The 27,255-nt window shown below is 39.1% G+C and overlaps 1 protein-coding gene across 1 annotated transcript in view; it reads left to right on the forward strand.

Annotated features, from left to right (window-relative positions):
• TLN2 (talin 2) overlaps window positions 1-26,213 on the forward strand; it is a 146,565-nt gene extending 120,352 nt beyond the window's left edge. The window contains 9 exon segments of the mRNA XM_032123451.1: window positions 1,010-1,195; window positions 5,018-5,125; window positions 8,402-8,507; window positions 10,120-10,244; window positions 16,924-17,049; window positions 18,811-18,873; window positions 18,967-19,149; window positions 21,277-21,402; window positions 22,395-26,213. Of these exon segments, the coding sequence (XP_031979342.1) occupies window positions 1,010-1,195; window positions 5,018-5,125; window positions 8,402-8,507; window positions 10,120-10,244; window positions 16,924-17,049; window positions 18,811-18,873; window positions 18,967-19,149; window positions 21,277-21,402; window positions 22,395-22,523 (1,152 nt within the window). The 3' untranslated portion in view covers window positions 22,524-26,213.
• Window positions 26,214-27,255: the final 1,042 nt, after the last annotated feature.

The following is a 27,255-nucleotide window of genomic DNA, read 5'->3' on the forward strand; positions in this document are numbered from 1 at the left end:
CTGGAATTCCAGGGGCTGAATCTGAGCAACATTGAGGGATGTCTTCACATGTATAACTGGAATTAATTTTTAAACATTGCTTCTATTTCTGGAGAGAGGAAGTGAAAAACTTAGGAACTGGGAGCACAGGATAGACCAGGCTCTTTTTGTCCAGACATTTGCATTCTGAAACCACTGGCCGGCTTAGGTTGCACTGCGTGTGGTCAAGAAACCACTTGATTAATTGTGCACTGCAAATTGCCTCTGCACAGTAAAAGAATGGCAAGCAAATACAGAGTGTACATTAAAAGAATGGCAAGCAAATACAGACTAAAGCTCAGGAAAAGAAAATGTGATCAAAGTAAGGTTGCGCAGCTTTTGTTACCTACATCTTCCCACAGTTCCTGAATTCCAATATTCATGAGAGTAGTGCGTACTGTCAAGTAGTTTGAACTATTTTCACATGATTCACCCTGCAAAATTATATCTTTAGGCTTCTAAGGGAGACTAAATATAGCCTAAGAGACAACGCTCCACCTCTGCTGTTTTAAGACACATTTGAATATTTTAGTGGTGATGTTCTCAGTCTCTACTGCTCTGTGCTATCAACAAGCGCTTGGTAGGGTCCAGCCTTTGCAGGGGAAGGATCTCCTCATGTGAGTAGACCAGCCTAAAGAGCAGTCAGGATCAGAAAAGAATATAATGAAAGGAACAGTAATTCTTTTCATCCTGTAAGGTTCTGAACAGCTGCCTGTAACAACTGTCATGTGGGTAGTTAAATGCAGATGAGATGAATGGGTTAACCTTTTTTGTTGTCTCCGTCCCTCAGCTTATTGTTTCTCTCTGGTGTCTGTAGGTGAGCAGGCTTATTGGATCCAGGCCCATTACAAGCAGGAATGATATCCAAGTACTCCAAATATGTTTCTAATTTCCTGCTGTTTGGAGGCTGCTTCCGTTTGCTGTCTCTTTCTCATGGTTGTTCTGCTTTGAGTTGACTGGTATCAGACTTTCCTTCTGCTTTCACTTTTAGGTGTTTCAGTCCAGCGAGGTTCCAGAAAAGACATCATCACCTGAAGAATCAATCCGGATGACGAAAGGAATCACCATGGCAACTGCCAAAGCTGTTGCAGCTGGGAACTCATGCAGGCAGGAGGATGTGATTGCTACAGCAAATCTGAGCCGCAAAGCCGTAGCTGACATGCTAACAGCTTGTAAGGTAAAGATTCCCTTCCTTACCTAAGACTGATCTTCTTGTGTTTGTGTGCCTCTAAATCCATAGAACATAATATTTTTTGTTTAGTTTTCTGCTTTTCATATGAGAGAGTTAATGGGTAAGATAATTTTAAGGGACTCTCTCTCTCAGAAATGATTTTGTGTGCTATGCACACAAAAAAACCCCAGCACTAATATTCACTGTTTTCTTTTTGTGAAAAAGAGGAATTTTATTTGAGCTGAAATTTCCTGGTTTCCAGTCAGAAGACAAACAATCTGTGCAAGTAGTAAAATATACAAATATTCCTGTGGTCACAAATATAATTTCAGTATTCCTAGAACAGTGATAGGAATGGTGAAAGAAATCACTCTGGTCTATTTTTAGTGGTTCTTTTTCCCCTGACTAAACCTGTTGGTTTGCTCAATTTCTTCTCTGCTTTTCAAAAATGTGTGCAATTTTTATTGCAATTTTTTTATAATAGCAGTAACCCTATAAAAATAGTGTAGCCCTGTTTTCTACACTGTATGCTGTATAAATGACTGTTAAGCCATTTGGCTTTGTTCTGATGATAAAACAATCTAGGCATAAATAATTAAGAAATGGGATTATAAACATCTCATTCCTTTTGATTTTCTGTAGTGACTGTAGCAGCAAACTGCCTTTGCCTGAAAATCGTAGTTACTTACTTTTGTCTTTCCATGTATGGAAGGTGACAGTGAAATAATAGTGCTCTCTGTGTGGTGTCTGATTTTCAGTATTTGGTCAAATCCTAACTGCCTACATCAGTCCCAGGTTAATTTTTAGCTTAATACTGCCCAAACAGAAGGAATATGTTTGCTTTTAAAATAATCCTCTTGCAAAAGTACAACTTCTAATATAATTTAGAAATACCTTTCTACAAAACCACTGAATGAAACTTCTTATATTGACTTAGTTTTGTGACACGTTTTTTAGTGTCTAATAGTTCTTGACCACTTTGCATGCTTCACATTTTGATTTGTGTTTCCAAACATGCAGCAAATTCTCAGAACAGAATCCTCTTTTTTCAGTAATGTTACAAAGATAGTCCCATGCATGCACAGCCCAATAAATACTTTTGAACATCTATTTATGAACATTCCTTTTTTTATGTTTACATTTGCTCCCAGTTAATTTAATGGTTTCCAAGTGGTTCATGCATTGTAAGTGGCTAACAGGATGAAACTTCCTGCAAATGGAATAGTGGAGGTTTGGGATGCTGGAAAAGCCTTCATGATCTCCCAGGGAATTGCTTTCACAAAGAAAGGAGTCTACAGAAGGGAAAGGGCTGGGAATAATTTTACTTGCCTGTAATGATACAGTGCCGTGGCCTAAGATCTAGTTTTATCTTGTCTACTTTCTTAAGACCAAGAGCATTTATTTGAGAAACAGAAATAAAAGTCTCCAAGAATACTACTTCTATGCATTATCTAAAATGTATGAGAAAATAGCTCTATCATTTAACGAAGATTTTAAATACACAGTTTAACTAGACTTGATTTAGAAAATCTTGTTTCTACACATTTTGCTCAGAGTCTTAGAAATCTTATGCCATTAATTTTACCAATTGATTACTGTACATGGCATTTCTGTTATAAGCTGCATTCCTTGAATTTTAGGGATAGGAGCCAGCAGTCTTAGCCCCACTATGCTGTAAAAGCTGTGTGATGCAGTGGGACTTAGGGTTTGTGGTATTTGACGAATACTGGAGGGGTTTCCAGTGATACTAAGCTACTCTGTAGAATTAGTACTGATAAATGATCAGATTTTTATGTCCTTTGGGCCAAGACAAAAGTGCATGTATGTGATCTATAGTAGAATTTTACCAAACATAGCTCTGACTTCCCTTGTGTCAGAATTTGAATTTAAGTTCTATTTCATTGCCTGTTGCCTAAGGCAAGTAGTATAAGGAATTTGAATTAGCAATTATATATATGCCTGTTCTTGGTCTGCTATAGATGAATTTACAGTACTCGTTACTAATTCTGTTTTTATAAGCAGATGCTAATTCTAAAGACAATAAGGTTGCTTATTGTGGCATGTACCGAGACAACTCTAAAGTCAGTGGAAATGCTGCAATTACATTTATTGAAGGTTAGAGCAGCCCCTAAGATAACAATTACTTTTTTTATTACGTATTTGTATAAAATAATGCAGTAATTAACCTGTACATGGTATCACTATTTGTAGTGATTGCTGGTGGAAAGAAAACAGATATGAAAGGCCTGTCAAACCCATAGGAAGGGATGGAAGTGAGCAATCACCTAGATCGTTCCATAGGCAGTAGATTGAGGGAAGCAACTTCTCGCTGCAGCTGTTGGCACCGGAGGCAGCTCAGCAGGGCCCGGGCTGGAGCACAGGCCCTGGGAGGAGACAGGGCCGAGCTGTGGTTCAGCCGGGGAAGAGATGGCTCCAGGGGGTGCTCACAGCAGCCCTCTCAAACACACCTCCCTCCACAAGGCACCCAGCGCTGCTGACGGGATAGGAGTTGTACCAGGGGCGGGTAGTGCTGGCTGCATACTGCTGGGAAAGCATGTGGAGAGATGAGGAGGGCTGAGAGTGAAGGAAGCCTCAGCATGAGGAAACAAATGTGTGTTCTGGTTCTTCAGGCACGTTTCAGGCTGAGATGTTTGGGCAGACCTTCTGTCCAAGGCTGGAAGAAAAGGTATTTCTGTTGCGAGTCCCCACTGGTGTTGTGTTTGGATGTTTCTGGGTTACAAAAATGATTTCCTAAAATAACTTCTGTCACCTCTTCAGGCTGCTGTGAAGTATACGGAATATATACTGAACCTTAAAAATACTCCCAAAATACTCTGATACCAGTCTTGGCTATGTATGCAAAACATAAAAGGAACTTTATATTTCCCTGCTACCAATGCTTGCTCTAATTCCCCGTATTACAGTAATATTTAAGTACAGAAGAGACATTTTGGGATGCTTTGCAATGTGTGCATAAGAAATACTGGGGAGCCCTTTGCCCAATTTGAATTTTTTTTTTTAACTGTTCTGGATTTTTTGGGTTTCGGCAGCTCGTTTGAAGTATGCTGAAGATGAGGAAAATCAGTCCTGTTCCTCCCATCTTCCTTCCCCTCAGACAGGGTGTTGGCGGGATGAGGAGGCGGAGGCGGCTCCTGCGGGCCGTTTCCGTACTCCGCTCATCCCGAGCTTCCCTGCAGAGGGAGCCCAGAGACCAGCGCCGGCCCTGGCTCGGGATGTTGCGGGTTGCAGGAAGGGCCGAAAATAAGTGAGCCGTGAGATAATCCCCCATCCCAACAGGAGATAAGAGGCTGCAGGAGTGGAAGGAGCTGTTCTGTGAAAGGAAATGCTGTACGTTTTGGGGACTTTCACTTGGCAACAAGTGGTACTTCTGCTCAAGAAAAAAGTTTCCTAGAAGTTTATTGTAGAAAGTACAAGGCTTGAAGAGGCTGCAGGTTTCACTTTTTATTAAAAAACAAATGGTTGAATTAGTCGGGCTTATGTCAAATGCCAGACATTATACTTAGTGGAAATCCTTACAAAGACTTGACTCTGCTGCAGCTTCTCTCTATATTTAAACAGATGGTTCCAGCAGTGCTATTGCTGTGTTAAATCTCTCCATAAAGCTAACACCATTAATGAGTCTTCACAGAACTGCAGCTCTGCTGCTCTTCCAGTGCTGTTTGCTTACAACAGAAATGGCTGGCCATCAAGCTCAAATGTCATTTGCACACTACAAAATATCTCTTCCCTTCTCTTTCCCCCATCTCTGTGTGTTGATCTTCTCTTGTGGGAGCTGTTTTGGGTACTAATGTTGTTTTGCTTCCTCAGCAAGCATCATATCACCCAGATGTGAGTGAAGAAGTTCGGGAGAGAGCCCTGCGCTTTGGAACAGAATGTACCGTGGGATACTTGGAACTCCTGGAGCATGTTCTCCTGGTAAGGAGTCATCTGCATGCATATACTGGGTTGCTTCCAAGGAGAGAGTAATCTCTCTGCCCTCTTTCTATAGTGACTGCTAGTGACACGTTTTTATCAGTTTGTCACAAGGTTATGAACAGTTTTGTTGTTAGGAAGAGCAAGCTAAAGGAAACTCAATACTTAGCTCAAACTGTGAGGCAGAAGGCATACTGGAGTACTTAAATGGAGCTGCATTCTGGATCAGATCTGGAGACAGTACAGATCTGAACCTAGGAAAGGTCCCTGACAAAGAAATTAAAATAAGACGTTTCAGTATGCTTTTAAGCCCACCATAAACTCTAGACATACTAGGGACAGGCCTGTCCCCCAGACTGAAGAGGTTTCATAATCTTTATGAAGGCACTGTTACATGCCTCTTGCAGCCACACCTACTCAAAGCCATCCGAAAATCCCCAGCCAGCACTGCCTCACAAAGAACTCTCCAATACATCAGAAATGACACCCCCGACGTTCTGCATAAAACTTCTGCACTCAAATCCAAACTCATGAATCCTGCTGTCAGTGGGCTTTTCTTGACCGTACATAATTATCACATAAGATATTAATTATCCCATATTTGTTCTTCTGTTGCTATTAATTTGTAGGAAGCAATAAAATGTGTTTGAACTAACATTTATGAGATATTGATGTTTCTGGAGAAGACTTAAATCAGAGATCAGCTTCATGGATGACCAGCGATTTCTTTTAGGTGGCTCTCAGCTGATGTATTAAAGTCTCTGAAACTGAAATTTGCAGCCACTAACTGCAGATTAGCAAACCCAAATCAGTTTTGTTGCTGAGAACAGAGCATGTGTAATTATTTGCATCAACTTGCTGAAATATATGTATGAAACTACAGTCACAGTTGCGCTTGTCACTAGCGGGGAAATAGTTCAAGAATGTTGGAACTTGCTAATAGAATTCTTAGAGCTGTATTTCAGTAAGTGATTTAGCATTAGATGTCTGATCCATTTTTAGTTTAGAGGTACTGTGGTGAGTTCTTCAGATTTGACCCCTAGAACGCTGTCAGTATGTGTTTCAAACTGAGTGCCAGAACAGACCGAAGACTTGAATAAATTTTTGCTCATTTTATTTCTCTCTCTCTCTGCGTAAGTCAAGAGGCTTAAGGTAAGGAAGGCATGTTCCATTTTATTGAAGTAACAGGCCTTTCTTACCTTAAGCCTCTTTACGTTCAGGGCCCTAAAGCCCTGAGAAAGTTCTGCCCTCTCGTACCACGCCCTGCCCCTTCCCTGGTGTTGGCTCCCTTAGAAAACTCTGGTGGTTTAGAACCCCTAGGTCTGCAATTTCATTTAATTTACACCATCCAGAAACGCAGATCATGGGGGATTGGAAATCTCCAATTAGTCCATCTGGCACCCTGTGATACAGTTGTCAGTAAGTTCAGTTATACCCTCAGTGGTCAGGCTAGGGATGCTTGCAAGGGTTGCCTCAGCACGGGGTGCCAGGGGTTGTCCAACAGCCATATTTCTTTGAAAATGATACTTGTTAGGTGCAAGAGTTGTCAGATGCAATATCTAAAATTTCTCAAGCCCCAGTGTATTAACTTGTGCAGAGGTGGCATTGGGCAAGTGGCACAAAACTGACTTGTTTGCTCAAAGGAATATTCCACTAATCACCTAGCTAGGGGTAGAGCCAGGAACACGCTAATTCCAGCTGTACGGCATGCTCGTCTTAGTAAAACTCCTTTTAAGTTGTACTACTTAGGTTCAAGACTGACCTGTTCTGCATATCCATACGCTCCATCCTGGTCTGTGTTGATCCATGCGTACTTGAGGGAAGTCTGGAGCTTTGGTTGTTGTCCATGACTCTGTGGGGATGAGACTCTGCTGACAGTTCTAAGCTGGCTTTAAAACAACGCAGTTCTTTAACAGCCTAGTTTTAAAATGTGCTCAGTTTTTTCAATTCCAACATTGTCAACACTATGACAGATAGTACTAGTGTCACAGTTACTGGAGTAAAAAATGGCATTCTTTGTAATAATCCTGACCACATGTGTGTATTTTTTTGACGTTTTTGCTTATATTTGGAAGGTAACCCTTGAGGTGCTCTGTGCTCAGTTTCTGCCATGAGAAGAGTTTGTGCAGTGTCTAAATTTTGGTTATAACTGTGTTGTTATATTTTGTTAGTGTTGCAGATTGTAGCTATTGAGGATTCATGTACTTGTGATTACTGTGGAAATTTGTTGACTAAGGATCATCCTTAGGAAGCAGGAGACCAGTCCACACATGCGTTGACATGGCAGCTCCAGAGAGAGAGAACTCCTTGTGTGGCAGAGTTCCTACCAGACAAAGTTAGGAAAATAACTTGGTTTAGTTTATTCTGTCAAAGTAAATGGGTCATGCATTTGACTGCAGTATGGCAACACTCTGGCAAAAAGATACAATCTGTTTTCAATGTGCACCCAAAGAGGCTTGGAGGGGAGTTTTTGAAAACATTAAGAAAAAACAAACCTGGGTGTGACTTTCACAACTCAACCATTTGTTTTGCTCTTAAAGCTCTACCTATGTCTGTCACTCTTCTCTCAGAAGGAGCTTTTGAGTATACATAAATTTCCAGAATTTAATATTTTTCTTTACAATATGGTCATTAAAAATGCAGATGTTCCTGTTCAGGGAAAGAATTCCACTTCACTCTCTAACTGTCTTCGTGTTTTTCATTTGAAGCAGCGCAGTTTAATACTTGATACAAATTTAGTTCAGAGATTTTTTATCTTTTCCTTCTGTTTGAGGGTCTTGGCATTTTGTGTTCACCATTGCTGATTTTTTTCCAGAACAGGCAACTGGTACTTCCAGAACTCTGTAATTCTGTCTCTCAGAAATAGGGATGAACCAGTCTGTCAATACTTCAAAATCACCGTCTCTCCAAGAGTGTGAAAAGACTGAGCCTGATGCATAAGTATGACTAAAATACCTGAGAATGGAGGGCTAAAGCTGCATATTCCTCCCAGATACTCACAAGTGTGCCTCTGTTTTGGATAATTCTGTCCTAGGTTTAGGATTGAGAACTTCCAACAACGTTGTCAGTTCCTGCAGCTGTGCAAGGCAGTGCCACTTTCCTGGTGTGCATCCAACATCGCAGTGTAAGCCTTTGCTCCCAGTGCTTCACTGACAGTTACAGTTCTCTCACTGGGCTCTCACACAATTGCTGTATAAAATAAAGCTTTCACTAGAGTGCCTTGGGAATCTTCCAGCATTCTGGAATCCTTACTAATGTGCATTCTATCCCTTTCTCTAGATTCTTCAAAAAGCAACTCCAGAGCTAAAGCATCAGCTGGCCTCTTTCTCCAAGCGGGTTGCAGGTGCTGTCACAGAGCTCATCCAGTCAGCAGAAGCAATGAAGGGTGAGTTGGGAAGCCGGGCTACCAGTGTGGTGTGCTCACTACTCCGGAGATGATTATCTGATATTCAGTGTAATGTACGCTGCAGGGTCTTCTCAGTTATTTCCTGCTGTTATCCATACATGATCCTTGGAAATCAATCCGAACCATAAGCAATTTTCATATATGGGAATCCATAATTTCTTTCCTCCTTCCCTCCTTATCTCTTAATACAGTTACTCTTTTTCGTAGAACAGTGATCTACATTATGCTGTTTCAAGTAATCTGTTCAAGTAGCTTTATTTAATTCTTCAGCTTTTTCTGCATTCTCTTTTATATTTCAAAATTTCAGTTTCCATTTGCTAACGAGGCAAACCAATATCAGACTTCTTCTATTCCCTAAGTGCTTTTTAAAAATCCTTATATTATTCTCATCTTTGGAGACATTTATTAATTTCTGGCAATTTTTTCATTTTACTTCATAGTCATTAAAATAAAAATTATTTCTTTTTTCACTTACTGCCTGTAGAGGATGTCTTTATTCACTTTAGAAACTTTTTTGTGGGAAGTAAAATGTTTTTTAACCATTCACAGTTTTCTTTCCTAATTTTCATGTATAGGTACACAATAAAATTGTCTCCTAACAAATTTAACATGTAAATGTTTTAACCTTTGTGAAATGCCTTTTTTTGAAGAGGAACTGCTACATTTTACAAATTCAGGGTTGACTGTACTTATACTTGCTGCCTTCTTTCTTTTTTCCTGTTTATCTGCCAGTATTAGGGTTTAATATAGAACGTCTTCATCCTGTACAGCATTTGAGCTGAGAAATGGTTTCTAGACCATGCCCTTAGAGGTTATGAACTTCTTTTGGCTGTTTCATTGTTTCCCTCAATTCAGAATATGGATGCTTTCTGAACCTTGTAATTCAGAGAATGATGTTAGGAAATCAAAAATAATAATGCACTGACAACTTCCAAAAATCCGAAACCACTTCCAGCCAAGTATTCATTTTGTGGATCTACAAAATTTCTTTGAGAAAAGAGAAATGCCAAAAAGTCAACAACAACAAAAAGCTGACCTTCAGATGTGATACAGAAACTGCTTTGGCCTGTTCTACATCGCTGTTAGACACACACTGCCAAAAGTGTGCTTCCTTCAGTCAGTGCTAACTTCATCCCCAACCACTGCCAGCAAACAGACTGCCAGGTGTGCTGGGGGTGACTGTGTTGGCTGTAGCCTGTTCTCTCTACCGTTCTGTCAGACTTCTCAATGAGCCCTATGGCTTGGTCAAGTTAGGAACCATCTGAGTAAGACCTCTGATAAACACAAGTTGAGTGACAGCTGGTTTTGTTCCCAGTATGGACAGTACCCCTTTTTGAAGCTTCTCTGCTTACACAATTATTAAATAAGTTACTTTCATAAGAGAATAATCCTGCTAAATACTTTTTTCCCCTCTGCTTTACAGTTTTCTCTGCGACATAAATCACTGGTTTCATGCCATTATGGCACTAAAATCAGCTTTCTGTGATGTACATTCTGTATTGGATACTTGAGGTGTGATTGCAATTCCCCCTGTTTGAGTGGCAGCTCACAGTGACACTGAAGTTATTGTCTCGGTCTCCATTAATTTCAGGGACAGAGTGGGTGGATCCAGAAGACCCAACAGTCATTGCAGAGACAGAGCTATTAGGGGCTGCAGCATCAATTGAGGCTGCAGCAAAGAAGTTAGAGCAGCTGAAACCGAGAGCCAAGCCTAAGGTGAGTGTCCATCCCCATTGTTTGTTTGAGGTTAACAAAGCAGAGGATGCACATTGCCTGTAGCCTGGTGTGTACTTTGCTACTGGCCACGATAATGGTGTAAACAATCAAACCTTGCATGAGTCTCAGTGCCACAAGGTGCTGCTCTGGATGGCACTTACCCCTGAGGGTAGAGGGTAAAAAGATGCTTTTCAGGGAGGGAGTCAAGCACCAGCCATGAGCAAGCAAAGGGAGATAAGCCAAATGTTAGAAATGCTTGTAATAGTTATGGCATCATTACTGTTGATTATTTAAATTTCTGTTTCCAAACATATTTTACTGGTGTGTAGTCATTCTCACTTGCTTTCTTTTGGAGATCCTTTGTTCACATCTGAATTTGTGTAGTATAGCAGGAGAAAGCAGCAGCAACACAGATGGGATCCAAGAGAATGTAAATAACCTGCAGGATTTTCTAAGACTAAAACCAGCATTTTATGCCATGCTCAGAGAATAGCTCTTTCAGTGTAAAATCAGATACATTGTATGATCATTTCTATGTAATTTTCCTGAAGAAAATTAAATTACAGTTCATTATGATATCAATTGGTGTTGCATGTTGCCAGGTCATTTCAAATGTGTCTCTGAAGATATAAAATTAAGCCAACTATTTTCATGTGCAGCACAGAGGGAATATATGAATCTGGTGGATCCCAGAGAATTGCTACCTTTTGCCTGGTGTTAACGGGCAGGTTTTAGTAGAAATTACTACGTTGCATCTCGTTAAAATGAAAAACGTGTTTTGGCTGTGTAATTGACTTCAGGAAAGGACTATGTATCTATTTTCCTGTTTATGCTGCTTTGTAGGTGCAAAACTGTTTTCAAAGTGAAGCTAATGAGAGTCTTTCTAAAAAGCAGAGCCTCAAGAACATTCAGTGTTGGATGATTGTATTGGTGCAGGGTAGTATTTTGTTATTTAGGAGCATCAGATGAAATAGTTCTTGGAAGCTTCAGCCTTTTGAGGACTTCCCACCCCCCACTCCCTGCTTAGTGATAGGAATAAATTAACTCATGAAAAAGAAATGCTCTTTGTCTGCATTTTTTAGCAAGTACATCCATTTTGGTTATAAAGAAAAATGGTCCTTTATAATGAGATTCTACAGAGTGGAGGACACAGGCTGAGTCTGAGGAGTGGAAAAGTCCTCCATCACCTTTTCTATACAATCACTGCACAATAGCACATGTGTGTTGCCTGGTAACCATAGAGCAGTTTCCTTCCAACATCTAAGCCACTCCAGGGTCATTGTAATTTCCCAGTGAATACAGCTCTCACACCTGCTCATCATTTAACATGTTAATTTGAGTATCCAGCCTGCTTGTGACTTATTGGTCTGTCATTTTCTGAAACTAAAATTCATATCCAACTGTTTGTTTGATTTGGGATTTCAGCGGCCTTTGCATCCTTTTCAGATGTTTAATCTCTTTCACAATATGGATTATAATCCACATCAAAAGGTACTAGGAAGTTCACAGAGTGGCTCAAATAGCACTTTTTTCTGCTGCAGACTTGTAGCTTGTATCCTCCCAGAGCAGGATTTCCTGTGGTGAACAGGCTCTGTCTTTCTGATGCCCATCTTTGCCAACATACAGAGTATTGTAGTAGGAACACTTAGACTAGGTGTAAGGGTTGCTTTGTCTTGTGCTCAGTCTATGAAATGCAGGAATAGGAGTTATTTTCTACAATGGAACAGACTATCTAGACAATATCCTGCTTTGGTTAACAGCAATCATCATCAAGTGAACTTGCAGAGAAGTCCTTAGTTGGTAATTTTAGAATATCTACCTGCAGGAAATCCATCATCTTCATCATTACTAGTTGGTGGCTGATTCTCTGGTTTTTGGTAAAGTTTTTTTATTGGTGCAGGGAGTGGGAGTCATTTGATTTAAGCTTGAAATTTTCATCTTTGTGTTCCAGTTTGTCTTTTACCTCTGAAAAAGCCCCCAATAGCTGAAGGTAGGGTTTCTTCTCATTTGTTCCACTATCTTCATTATGTTAAAACTTTTCAATTTTTTTTATTTCTTATTTTCCTTGTTTCCTCTTCATATCTTTGCACCTCTCATGCTCCCATTGATGTCTTAGGCTGACACAAATAGCATGAGACATCTTCATTTTATACTACTGGGAATCATCTTATCCCAGAGAACAATTTCTAATGAGATACAGTCCTTCTAACTGTTGCCTGTGTTTTATTGTACGATGCTTATTTTGTTTGCTTTAAATCCTGGTTGTTTGGCTGCAGGTGAATGTGCTCCCAAAATGCTTAGTCCACTAGACCACAGCCCCACTGACACCCTTTAAATATCTGTATGTCTTCTGAGTTTGTATCTTGGAAGAACTTTGAGGACTCTCCTGAGCAGGTGTTGTTACTACTGTCTGTAATACAAAACCTGTTCAGTATTCTCCTTGCCATGTTCAAGGTGGGAAGTGATCTGAGAAGCAATGAGATCTTTATGGTTTATTAAACAGGATTTGGCTGTCATGTTTCCTTTAAGTGCAATTATTTTTCCTGAGTGTGGATGCTTACTTTTTTCAGTTTTCCATTTGGAGAGTCAGGTGTATTGCAATGCAGGCACATATTCCTTCTGTTATGCAAATATGCTACTGCCTGTAAAAAAACAACCCCCAAAACGAGTAATTTTCTGAAGAAGAAAAATATTTTGTCTAATAAAATCTACATGCTAATACTGGGCAAAAAAAACCACTTTAAGTAAAAAGATATGGTAGATGAGGTACAACAGGAGAGAGCATTGCTGTCCCTACCCTACTCTGTCTGCTCTTCATGCTTCTGTGCAGGCCTCTGCCTCCAGACAACACTGGTGCCTTGTAGTCAGTAAGAGTTCCCTGCTGGTAGCTTTCAGCAGTCGGTCCTTTGTTTTTTTAACCCAAGATGAATCAAACCTGGATGCCTTTTTCTGCAGGACTCTGTGTGATATGTTTGATATATTAGGTTGTTATTTAATCCAACTATATATCAAACATATTCCTACAGTGTCCTGCCCTGTCTCCGGGGGTTTTAACATAGTAGAAGGCAATATGAAGGAGTACAGTCACTCTCAAGCAGGTTTAGAAGACTTCCTGCAGACTCCTAACCTAATCTGGTATAAAATACATACATGGAGGGCTCCTTTATCAGTAGAGTTGCTCTTGGAGAGACTTTTAAGTTGTGTAGGGCTCTTTGTGACAGTGAGCAGCAGCTGTGCCAAGAACTGACTTTCACTGAAATGGTTACTGTGTTTTCCGTGGCCCAGTGCAGTAACTTACTCATATTGGTTTGCTCATTATGAAGTAGAAGATGAGAGGTGCTTGAAAATAAAATGGTTTGTCTTTTGTAATTTTTGCTACTGTTTTGCAATGAGATTGGGGGCTCATTTGTTTTCCTATTAACCCTGACTTTATTTATGCTATCCCTAATAATGGAGATGCTGTAGAAAAACGGTTAAAATGCACTACAAAAACATCTTTTTTGTTTTGTTTTCAGTGGCATAATCAACATTTTTAGGATATTCCATTCTACAGACTTTATAGTGAGCCTGATGTTTGTCTGTTCTCGTGACTTCATTTTTCAATCCATTTATAGCTGTACGTAGTTAATAACAGCATATTAGTTTAGGCTTGAGGAAAATGAGATGCTGATCTTCATGGGGGTTGCTTGATGAAGGAGAAGCTAATCACTTGTGTCATAGATCTGGGTTTCTAAAGAAACTCGCTCTAAAATCTCACAACATGGTATTTTCTGCCATGTATCACATCAGCGCTCTCAACTTTATTCATGAAGGCTTTGAATTGACACATGTTGTGAGGGTACTATATATGAGTGTGAACTTAAGACAGTCCAGGAGACACTCTTTTAATAATGGGAATGGTGGAATAATTATTTTTCTTGTAGGGCGTTTTGCAGTGCCCAGTCTTGTGCTGCTCCCTGTCCTCATTACTAAGGAATGATCTTGGGAGAGCACAGGCAGGAAACACACCCACAGTGCTGGCTGAGTGTTGTGCCGCCTCCCCCATTGATATCCAGCCCTTAGATGTACGTCACACCTGAGAATGCTGAAGGGCAAACCACAGGGAAGGACTAGAAAAGAAGGATTTGTTAGAAAAGATGAAAAGCCAAGAGGCATTCAACAGTTTGAGTGCTGTGTAAGGCTGCTACAAAAATAAATTCTTCACAGAAGGGATCAACTGTCAAAAGAATTTTTTTTTTTTTAAAGTAAAAGAACTTGTGAGATGTCAGGGAATGCAAGACTTGAAAGTTTGAGAACCTTGAGGTGTGGCTTGTTCTTCCAAGCCCCAGATTTCAATATAATTGGAAAGAAACTGATTTGGTAAACGGGGTAGAAAAAAATCTGTTACCAGATGAGATACTAAAGTTTAGCTGTCTGTTTTTCCTGCTGAGCTTCACCCTGCTGCTCCACTGTGAAAGTTAATCCAGCCATTGAACAATGGCATTCTTGACTAATGCAAGCTTTGATTTCTTGGCATTCTCTTGAAAAGTAGTAATTTTGCTTAGGACATCGTGTACAATATTTAGTCCACTCACTACCCTGAACTGAGTTCAAACAACTGCTTTTGTTCAGCATCTTTTTGGTGGCTGTTTTTTCACAAATTGAATTCCATCTGGGCACATACACAGCTGTCCAATAGATCAGGACTATGGCCATGAGCATTTTATTAAAACTTCAGCAAAGACTGACTCCTCCTTTGTAATAAATAAGCAGATATTGAAGTTCTCACTCACTTAAGTTTGAGTTCCTGACATTGAGTGCTGACATATAAAGAGTAATGCACATAATATATTTTATGTTGGAAATAAGAATTTAAAAACTTGATAGCAAGAAGTCTTGGACAAAAGTAAAAGTGCAGTAACAGTCTGTTAAATTTATTGTCAGTCAGTGGTACTTTTGTTGATATTTCAGTTTCAGTCTTTAGTCAAATCAAAGTCAATAATGCATCTGTTCTAGTAAGGACAATAATTCTGATAGAGACTTTACTGGATTCATTTTAATCACTCTGGCAATGTTGTGATTGAAATAAGAGTTTCATAAGTAAGACCTGAGACATGTAGAGGGCTGACGTGATTGCACTTAGGTATAATAATGTTCATGATGTTGCATTGCAAGCACTGCCAAAATTTTAGTGGAACATGGACTTTCCAAAGCTTTGCAAAGATATATACTTTAGTTGATGGGAATAGCCCAATGGCAAGGCAAGACAAATACTTTTCCATGGATTAGGTGGCTTTTCCTAAAACAAACCAAACAAAACAAAAAAACTTTCAAGTGGTAAACATCTTTATCTACACATCAGTTTTCCTTTTCAGATGATTCAGTTTTCCTGGTGTCTGTGGATGCTATTGTTTCATCTCCTGGACTTTTAGTTATGTGACAGTTACACGAAATGCTGTAGGACTGAGCACTGCTTGATGGGCCATTTTGTAATTACTCATAAATATCTTTTATTATTTTATAATTAACTACTATTTCATCAAACTACAGTATCAGGAGAACTAAATCTGACTTAAATTTATATGGGTGTGCTTAGACTTGCAAACGAAGTACCCAATTTTCTAATTCACAGCCCACCTGGCTGGTGTTTCTAAAGTTACTTGTGTGACACAAGAATGCTGCCAAAGTTAGAAAAACCTGTATTTCAAAAGTCTTATCTCTCTCAAGGTAGAATGCCCAGATACTGTAGCCTCTAGCCCTACTCGTCATACAGCCTTGGATTCCACTGGCTTGTGATTGGATCACAAACAAAATATATTATGTTGGATTATTTTATATAAAAAATTATTGCAATATATGCCCAGGCCTGGTTCTGTTTAAAATAATAATAACTGTTCATCTCTATCTATTTTGTTAACTGTTCAGAAGCTAGTAAGCATGCTTAGATGGCTAAATGTTTTCAATAGTTGTTTAAATTATTTGAAAGTCAGGAAAGTTCTTACAGAACAATAAATTGGCATTTTAAATAGTAAGAAACCTCATTAGGAGGTTTTGCACATGCTTGTTGAAAGACATGCTTGGATGACTGAAGTGTTCCAGACAGACCTTTGGAACTTCATATCTCCAAGATCACTAAACTGGACTGCTGCACAAAGCTGCTTTCTGTGCAGTGACAGCTCTTAGCAAAAGCTGCTAAATCTATGCTCTTGCTTGGTACCTACTTTACGTTCCTTAGTACAGGTGAATGAGACAACACACATTTATCATTGTTCAATGCTTTAAGTCTTCAGGTATTTAGAAAATGCTTTCCCTAGTTTAGCAATCCTGGAAGCCACTGTTATGGCACTAGAGAGATCATCTTGATAGGAAAAACAAGAATTTCTTTTCAAACTTCCACTTTTCTGAATGTAGTTTAGAGTAGCCCTAGTGGAGGTAATGCATTAGAAAGTTGATGGCATTCTTTAAGTATCTTGTGTGATACTCTGTTTCAGTGTGGGCAGCCTCAAGGGCAAGCTAATACTTAATTTATGTTGACTCCCAGCTTTAATCCACACAGAACTCCTTTGCAGAAAATGATATTGTAGGTCTTACTGACTTTACTGATGAATTCCAAAATCTTCTTGTCTTTGTATATGTCCTCACTCTTGAAAGTGTAATTGCTTTCAGGTGAATGTGTAACATTGTTTTTTCTTGGTTATAGCAAGCAGATGAGACTCTGGATTTTGAAGAACAGATCCTGGAAGCAGCTAAATCCATTGCAGCTGCTACCAGTGCCCTTGTGAAGTCAGCTTCAGCAGCCCAGAGGGAACTGGTGGCTCAGGGAAAGGTGGGTAAAGAGGACATGTAGCAACAGTAGTGGGGGAAAGCACCAAAACTGAATCCAGTCTCCTAACTGTGCTGTTAAAAGCAGTAGGAAAGAAGCTTGGGAATGACTAATGGAAATGTAAATTTTTCATTGCTCATCACAATACACGGCCCAGATCTGGTTCTGTTTAAAAAATCCCACAGTTAGGTTTATTTAAACCTCACAAGTGGTGTTTGGTTCTTCAAATGATTCAGTTGTGGGTAGTTTTACTCTGGGGGTTTTTCACTTCATGAAGATCTGTGATTCAAGCTAGTAATGTATAGTCCCACACAACAGTTTGGGGATCCAAACCCAAATGTCACAATGTACAATACTGCTCTGGACCAGAACAACAAAAGGCGTCAGTAATTGTGCCCTCAGTGTCTTGTGATTCAATGGGGACACAGGCCTGCATGTAAAGTCAGTACACTGAAGTAGCTGTGCTTGTAGTTACTGCTGGGACCAATGGAAGGAGTGTTTACAATATGTCGTATCCTGTAGGTGTGGTCAGAATTGAGGTTTTGTAAATTATTTCATATCCATCACTATTTTTCACACTTAGTATACTCTGAAATATAAAATCAAAACATCAACCAGGTATGTTGCCTGCGAGAACAATTTATTATAGGACCATTGTTGTATAGTTATGGTTTCCATTTTCACCTAATTCTTAACTTGGAGCAGGCTGTCTTACAGATCCCACAATCAGGCTATGCTGTCTGCTTCAGCCTGGATTCTGGGAAGCTAGTGCTTTTGGCTCTAGCAGGAGCACAGAGCACTTAGTCTGTGGTCTACTTAAAAGTACCTGTTCAGGGGATGATAAGGCAAGAAAACCTTGAAACCTAAATAGTTTAGGGACCTAATGGGTTTTTTTTGTATAACTGATTTTTTAGTTACATAAAAGTATCACCATATCTACGAGAGAACATACCTTCTGTTTATGTTGGTGCTGCACTTAATGATTTGATTTCATTCCCTGGACTTCTCATTATGCACAAATCCCTGTTTCCATTTCTTTTAAAACACAAGCTTCTGGACCATGTTTGCATTTCACATCTTCCAGCTTCTCTCCCAAAACCACTCAGACCCAGGCAGCTGGGGGTGTAGGTCTGGCAACCAGTTATAGAGTTTAGTTTCATTGCTTTCATCTAACATGGGAAGAAGACTGTCTCCAAATTGTTGCTGTTACTGCTGATGCCACGAACACTTCAGTGGAAAAGCCATGCAGAAAACTGGGCTGCTGTCCTAAACTGCCATTATTAGGCATGAAGGCACTTGGAGGGCTTCCCTGTGAAGCTTTCTGATCTGTACCTTCCCAGAGTGCTTGCATCAGAAGAGATGAAAGAATAATGTAAATTCAAATGTATTATGGAGACAGAAGTAAGTTATTTTAAAGCCTGGGAGTTAAGGAACTGCTGCTTCAACTGTTGCTTAGGCTGTGGCTTCAACCATCAGTAATATGCTAATTACTGGTTATTCTGGTAATTACTTCTGTGTGTTCCAAGAGTGGGTCAGCTGAAGCAGTATAGTAAGTTGGACACTTCCTGAGCAGGCAGATGTATGCTGGAAGCACAGTTACTCTGACAACTGACTTCCAGTTGGATTTTCTGCTCCTGGATGTGCTGGGCACAGTCACAGGTACAGGTGTTTCCTTTCTTCATGGATTACTGCTTGTCTAATTCTGAGACAAACCAATTGTATTTTCTGTTTTCTTGTAAGCCATCTCTGAACTGTTTTTTTCAGGTTGGAGCAATCCCTGCAAATGCAGCTGATGATGGACAGTGGTCTCAGGGACTTATTTCTGCTGTGAGTAACTACTTCTCTTGAGAAAACTGGCACCTTCCCTGAAGAAAGAATATCCTGTGAGAATAGACAGTGACTTTTTTTACTGCCTTCTAGGCCCGAATGGTGGCAGCTGCAACCAGCAATCTCTGTGAAGCAGCAAATGCATCAGTTCAAGGCCATGCTAGTGAGGAGAAACTCATCTCATCTGCCAAACAAGTTGCAGCTTCTACAGCACAGTTGCTTGTGGCTTGCAAAGTGAAGGCTGATCATGACTCTGAAGCCATGAGGAGGCTACAGGTACTTGTTTTCTTAACTACTGAAAACCCATGGTAGTGCTATGTAAACACTGTTTCAGCACTCCAAGATTATACGTGTTCAACAATTTCTTTAAGTGCTAGCCTGGATTGTGGTCAGTCTTCCTTTGTTTCTAAGAGTCAAGAGATAGCAGTTGTAGATAGAGCATTTCTAAAATGGAGAATCATTGTTAGACAGTAAGAAGAGAACCTAATGCAACATCTCAAGTCTGATTGAGCTTCTTTACATGAAACTGGTTCCCTTTTACTTTACACATCCATTTCATGCTAAGCTTCTCTGAACTGCTGCTGAATTAACACTGTGTTTTGATGGGTAAAATCTAACATCTCCAGAAGTTTTGTTTGAGGGTGGTAATTTTTAAAATTACTACAGCCTTCTCTGACATCATGCCCTGCAGGCTCAGCCTGGAAATTAAGAACTGTTTCAGCTGCTTTTTTATACCACCCTTGGTGAGCAGTGAAAATTCCCCTTTTTCTTGTACTTGCACAGGTGCAACTAGTGGACACTCAGTGCAACAGTTCAAGTGTGGATAGGCAGAATCAAGTCCAACAGAAATACATATAACTAAGTATCTGTCTGAGCATGAGGAACTGATGTCATCATTTTTTTCAAAGTAGAAAATTTGTTTAAATATTTAGGAGGAAAAAATAAATGTATGAATGCGTGAAAAATCTGTTTGTTTCTATAGAAGACAGTGGTATGTCATAGGGTACTTATAGGGCTGAGATGGTTTTAGTGCTTTATAGTGGATTGATGTAGATCGACATTGCCAGAGGGGTGTGGGGAAGGTGTCAGTACCCGGAAGGTGGTTCTGCCCATAGTGCAATCTGCTCTGTAATATCCAAGGGCCAGGATGGGTCCAAAGGAATTTTAAATGCAGAACAAACAATAAAAACAGGAAGAAAATCAACTACTAGAGACTTTTCTCAGCTCTGATAGGAAATGTAGGGTTCTCAGTCATTGTGGGCAAATATTGTTAAATAGACATCAAATGTGAGAAATTGTTAGGGAATGTGAAAAGGAAATAAGCCCAAGCATGGACTGAAATTGAACTTTGCCATTTTACCAAGCTTCATTTTAGTCCCAGAATGAATAATGAATGGAAGAGCAGTTTGCACTTGGAAATCATGTCCTTTATCATAGCAAAACCAGTGAGTTGATGTCTACTAAATATTATTACTGGTGAACTTCCCAAAACTACTAAGACTTTTCAGCTGACTTTGCCCCCAGCAGAAATGTTTTCACATAGCTTTAATCAACAGGTTGGATTCAGGACTTTAAATGTTTTGCTTTTCTCCTATGTACCCCAATTTGAACTGCATTTCCCATGAATGTAAATTTGGAATGCACTGTTACAGAATCTTCCAAAACTTAATGAAACAATTGGAAATGTTTCCATTCTTTCTGGATGAGCTCCAGGCTGAGCAGAGCAAATTTCAAGTAATTTTTCCTTGGGCCATTTCAGTGAGAAGAGTTGAAAGGGAGATGTAGCTGGAAATAAGGGATAGGACTGGGGGAAGGTGGAGAGGCAGGTTCAGAGCTGGTCCATGTGGCTTCACTTCCTAGTGCCAGCATGTGGGAGCAGATTGTCTTGGCCTGCTGGCAGTACCCAGTTCAGACAACAAAAGATGTATTTTTACAAATGTTTAACTGTTTCTCTTTAGAAATCTGAGAATTTTTAGGAAATAAAAGTTTAAATCTGAGATAACCATGGCTGTGTAAGTTGCTAACTTGCCCTGATGAAAGTCCATTAATTTAAAAACTGAATTGTTTTATAATATCTTTATACACTAGCTTTTAGTTTCTGTTCTTCTCAAAAAACCAAAATCTGATCAGCATAATATAACTTGCAGTTTCATCCACTGTTTTATTTCAAACTGTAGGAAAAAAATCTCATTTGTAACTTCTCCAACTTTCAGCTTCTTAAAACAAATGAATTTTTTTCTCTCTGTAGCACTGATTTTCAAAGATTAATTTGCTTTTCACTGGGGAAAAAAAACCCATACCTTTTCTATGCAGTCAAGCGAAGATGTTTTAGTTTTGATGTTCACACAAATCCACATTAGTTACACATTTTCCTTATTACTGAATTTCTTACCTTTCTCAAAGGCTGCAGGAAATGCTGTCAAGCGTGCATCAGACAATCTTGTCAGGGCAGCCCAAAAAGCAGCATTTGGAAAAGCAGAGGATGATGACGTTGTGGTCAAAACGAAGTTTGTGGGTGGCATTGCTCAGGTTGGTACAATCACTCCAGAAATAAAGCAGGGAAAAACCATCACAGAAATGAGCAGTGTTACAATGTCCACCTGCTGCATTGCAGGCTGGACAAATCTATTTAGAAATCTATAATCAATTACTTGATGCCTCATTATCATGTAACCCCTGACGTAAGAGCACAGGATGTGCTGAGTGGTGTTTGCACTTCTCCACTGAGCATTTGCTGTAATAGCAGTTACCATTGTCCAATAGCTTTTATTTTTGTTCTGATTAAATGAATGGATCTTTTCAGAATTCTCTTATGTACTTTAAATGTTCCCAAATCTTAATGAAACAATGGCTTTGCATATATTTAAGCAAAGAAAAAAAGAGTGAGAGATAAAAACCGATGATGTTTTGTTGCTGTGACCATAATAATTATTGGAAAATAATAACAATATTTAAAAGTAGATTTCAAGGCTTCGTACCAAGGAAGGTACCAACTTCTAGATTCCTTATAATGAATGAGGTACCTCATATTCTGTACTTGCTACTTAAAAGATACTGGACGTGATTATTTCTCCATATCTGTACTACTGTAATTTTTTTCTTTGGCGTTCTGAGATGCAGGAAAATACTGTGGATACCTGCAGTAAGGAATGTTCAATTTTACTGTCACTCAGACATTATGTTAAGACATGTGCTAATTCTGCATGTTCTAAATCCCCACTCTGCTGAATGTTGGGAGAATGCAAAGCTGTAAAATTCATCATGGATACATGGTAAAACTGTGGTGGTAGATTCTTTTTCTCTTTTTCTTAGTCCTCTTTATGAAACAAGTGGGAATATAATACTTTTCTTGATGGCCTAGTCCTGGGATCTAGAAAAATTTGAGCAATTCCTGATGAAGTAATTGAAATTTGGTGCTTCTCTGGAGAATGCTCAAGGGCCAGCTGGGGCGTCATAGAGAAAGAAATCTTATTTTACAGACAGTATTCCTTGCTGTCATAATTCATGCTTCTGTTTTCTAGATCATTGCAGCCCAAGAAGAAATGCTGAAGAAGGAAAGAGAGCTGGAAGAGGCAAGGAAAAAGCTGGCTCAGATCCGCCAACAGCAATACAAATTTCTACCCACAGAGCTGAGAGAAGATGAGGGTTAACCTGCTGAGATTTTTCTTCCTTTTTATTCTTTTGTTTTCTTTTTTTTTCCTCTTTTTTTTTTTCTTTTTAAGAAATAAGCTAAAGGGGGACAGCACATTGAGAACTGCTCTAACAGCATACTGGTATGCCAAGCACTTAGATAAATAAACTGTCTGTCATAGCTTTGGATGAGCAGAGGGCAATAAACACTTGTTCTTTCCCATCTGCTCAGCTGAGGTGCATGATGATCAAATAATGGTACGGTGTTAGGTTCATCATTCCTGTTCCTCCCTTGACTTATATCTCAGGAGAGAATGTTTCACTTTTTACTAAAGATACTAAGTCAGTATTATTGTCACTTTCCTGATGCTTGAGGTATTTATCGTTCCTTGACTTGTTCTAAAACATTGATAATATTAGTAGGAGAAGAGTCAAGAAATATTTCATATGATAAATATCACATGAGCTGGTGGTTCTCCCCAAGTACCCTTGTAAAAAGAAGACCAAGATGGAGAAGGATGTATGGCTGAGTGGAGAAACACGCATGAGTGTGGCTTTGAAGAAGAAGCCTGTCCTCTTTCAGTGTTATATAGCTGGTTCACCCCAAAACTGGAGGAATTGTCTCTGCAGCTGTTTGCACTACTAGTATTGCTCCTTACCTGATACCAACAAGCTTCTGCTTGTACAGTATTTAGGTTTACAAAATGTGGCAATTGCCATTCTTTAAAGAGCTCAAAAAACAAAGAAATGGAAACCTTGTCACTGCCTCAATAATAGCAGGTTCATGAAAGAAAATGCTGTTTCAATTATATACCTCTAATGTGTGACTACTTTTACAGTATTATACACACATACACATGCTTTAACATTGGACTGAATAGTTTGCATTTTGTTTTTTAATTGAAATTATCTGGTTCGTACTGTGGTATTTCTGCTAGAATGTATCTCAGTTAAAAATGGGAAATGCCCAGTACAACAAAAGACTATCACAACTCTTGTTATTATTTTAATAATTACATTTATAATTATTATGTTTTGAAACCTGTGGGAATTGTAGGAGAAAAGAATAAGTGATTTACAAGTAGATTTACAAGTTTTCCTGTAATATATTTTTAAAAAATTTGGACTCTAGAGAGTTTGTTTTCGTAGTTGCTATTGATGAAAATGTATTCACCAAGGAATTGCAGAGAAGAAATAGCAGCAATCTATCAGCAATCTTTGTCTTCAGCTGCAGAAAGGTACAGTATGCTCTCAGTATCTCTGTTGTGACCTAAACAATAGAAATTTGGGTAGAATAACATATTTTACTCTGTCAAAGAGAGAACACAAGTCACAGCAACTTTAACTAGCAAAAGCTAAACTATTTGACTAACTACAGAAACATCTCTTCTAACAATAGTTTCCAACATGTCTCCGACTCCACTCAAGCCCTCTTAAACAATAATGGCAAGTCTGTTTAGGTCAAAGGATGTTGCCCCTCCAGTCGTTCTGAAGGCTGTGCTGTCCTTAGACCCCGCCAGGTACGTTCAGCTGAGCCCGTTGTGTTCTGTGCATACCCACCTAGTTGTCATTGCTGCGGAAAATACTTGTAGACTCCCCAGTAACCCCCTAGTGGTAGGTTCATCAGTTTGGATAGCGCTAACTCCTCATTTAAGTTACCTGCATGAGATAGAATTATCAGGAATTTTGTCACACTAGTACTAAACATATAGCAAAAAAATTGCTAGAGAATTAATAAATATTGACGTGTACAAAGGTTTTATTGTCTCTTCTCTGGTACTGACATATTTCAGACTTAGTAGAGTTGCTGGAGAATCCACAATCATGAGACGAAAAAAATTGGTATATCCCAAATGGAATCACTGGCATTGACAGATGTGCTGTGATGTGTAGGCTTGTGTGCAAATGCAAACCCTGTACCATCAGAGATGTGCAATTCCAAGTTCTTTGATTTGCTACTTCAACACAATCAATTTGGTTTTTCGTTCAACTCACTGTGAAGAGTGTCACAGTCTGGAATCCTACACCAAGAAAAAGGCTTCCTGTTAAGTGTTTGGGCAGAAGGTTAAACTGGTATTTATTGCTGTAAGACCTAAATAAAGACCGCTCTAGTGATAGGGATTTTCTGCTGCTGTTGGTAGGTTCAACTCCTTTGCAGCTTATGCCTTTCTCTTGTCTCACCTGGATGGCCTCACTTTCTGATCTCCTTTTCAGAAAGATCTGCAAAGCAGATTTGTTACTTTTTCCCTTTCAACGTATGTTTAACTGTTATTTGATCTCATTAAAGCATGAAGAAAGATGATGCTGTCTTTAACACCATGCCACTATTTTATTGTAGGTATAATACTGATGTAATATACTTTGGTCAGGATGGTATTTGCCAGTTTGATATAAGCCAAAAAAACCTTGTCAAATGCAACTATGTATGGAAATTATATAGCTAGAAAACTTTATCAGTATGTAGAAGGTAAGAGCATGTTCAAATGGTGCTCCAGAGAAGAGTGTTTGGGAAGTCCATTTTAGCACAGCTATTTTCAGACTTCTCTGTTTCTGATTTAGTGCCCCCTCTTACAAGACAGAAAGTATTTTCTCCTTAGCTGTATGCTCCATAGAGGAACCACAGTCAGATGAATAGCTGAGCTGGACAACTGAAGTATTTTTTTACTCAGACTTTTGGGTCTTCATTTGTGAACCATTAAGAGAATATAAGGTCATCCTAAGTCTTTCTATTTCAGTTTTTTTCTTGCTGTTATAATTTGCAGTATTGCTGAAGTCCACGTGTGAACGTCTGTGGAGTTTGGAACTAGCCCATGCACTTCTTTGGCGTGGGGACTTGCAGCAGGAAGTGACAAGTTGGAGTAAGGGGTAGATGCTAATTGATAAGAAGGACAGATGTTTACTTTGTTCTGTTAACTTGTGAAATGATGAATGAGCTCTGTTGTATCTCACCCTTCTTCATGTGGAATTCACTCTGAGAATTGTATGCAAATTAAAAACAAAATGCCTCAAAGTTCTTTGTGTGCAAATAGTCTAATGTCATTTCCCCAGCTATTCAGAAAATTGAACATTTTATCATTTGTCTAAACTTTTATATATCAGAAGCCTCTAAAGTTACAAAAGGTTTGAAACAAAAATTGAATTCCAGACTTTTTTTCATCTGTCCCTTTCCCTCTGATTTTCTGCATGTTCATTACCTAACTCCTAATGAAGGGAGAAGTACGTAAATCTAGAAACCTTCTCAACCTAAATATGTTTAGATCATGAGTGCATTTTTGTTTTTCATCAGTGCTTATCAAACTGATAAGATATTCAGGCCAGGAGTATGGCATTTATCATCCCTACGTATTTTTTTAACCTCTTGGGTTTTGGGTTTTCTCCCCTTGGGGAGTGGGCTTGGTTTAGGGGCAGGTATCTTATACTGTAAAAGTTTTCTCCTTATGTAATTGTGTCATGGTTAACAAAGAGAGTTATCTGCCCATAGTTGTCATGATTTCTGAAACCTGCTTTTCTGTATTCATGTTGCTTGCATTAAACACATTGTGGTTGGTCATGTTAATGGAACAACACATTTCTGGGGCACAGTTTATGATGCCAAATGCAAAAACTGTTCAGTCAGGTGAGTTACAACTCTGTTACAAATTGCTCTCATTTACAGAGCTATAAATAAGTGCCATTTTGTCACTTAAAAAAAAAAAAAAAAATTAAAAAAATAGAAGAGCAGTACAAACCCCTGTTTTTTCTCAAATTAGTGGACCTTGTTGCAGTGGAAGAACCTCCTGTTCAAGATGGTTTTGAAATTTTATGCCGGAGTTTCTAGGGGTTTGAACTCTCACTTTGTCTTCCTTTTAAAGTTTTAACCCCAAGAGAGGCACAATGAAGTTTGTAGTCATGCTACCATACCATTATGTATAGTATTTATCTAGCCATAAAAATAAATAAGTAATATATTTTAGTTTGGTCTCCACCAACAATAAGCCCCTTGAAGGAATTTTTTTTTTTTTTTTTTTTTGCATGCAGGTGTTTGTGTTGCAGGGGTGGTCGTGCAAAGGATTTGCTCCTTAAGCAAAATAAGGCTGAAGTTGCCTGTAAGAGGTTAAAATTCCCAGGTGACAGAGGAGAATGTTCTGTTTCAAGTTCTGCTGCACAGACAAAACTATCAGTGCTTACTTTGTGACATGTCAGTATCAGGTATACTTTGTGACCATTCAATATCCTTAAAGTAAAATACATGTTCATCACAAAAATATATAGAAAAATCAAACACCAGTTATTCAAGGGTGTTGGATATTTGGTGTTGTTCACATTTGTTGGGGGGAAGGCAAGTTTTGCTTTTATATTTGTTATGATTTACATTTCATTCAACATTTTTTCCAAGTCAAATATAACTGTGTGTGGAGGTACTCCAGTTCTCTGTGTGAAAACTGTGCCAGAAATCTTGCCACTGCTCAGCTGCATTACAAGTACTTCAATGTTGCTACCAGAAGGGGCTGTTTCTGGCATAATTACACTCATGTCAAAGTGGGATCTTTTGGGCGTTCTGTGTGTTCATCAAGTGGCTCACCAGGTGTGTATATTATGTCTCTGATGACGTGATGGCTTTTTCCACTCATTCTTCATGACAGAAACAAGACTGAAGATGCTCCTCTTCCAGTGATGGTTAGCTGAATAATGAATGAGGGGCTGTAGAGAGGCCCTAGGTATGTTTTAGGCTAAAATATTTTAAAATTGCTATGAAAATAGATACTACTTTAA

This window comes from Corvus moneduloides, chromosome 13, assembly GCF_009650955.1.
Source record: "Corvus moneduloides isolate bCorMon1 chromosome 13, bCorMon1.pri, whole genome shotgun sequence".
NCBI classification, from domain to species: Eukaryota; Metazoa; Chordata; class Aves; order Passeriformes; family Corvidae; genus Corvus; species Corvus moneduloides.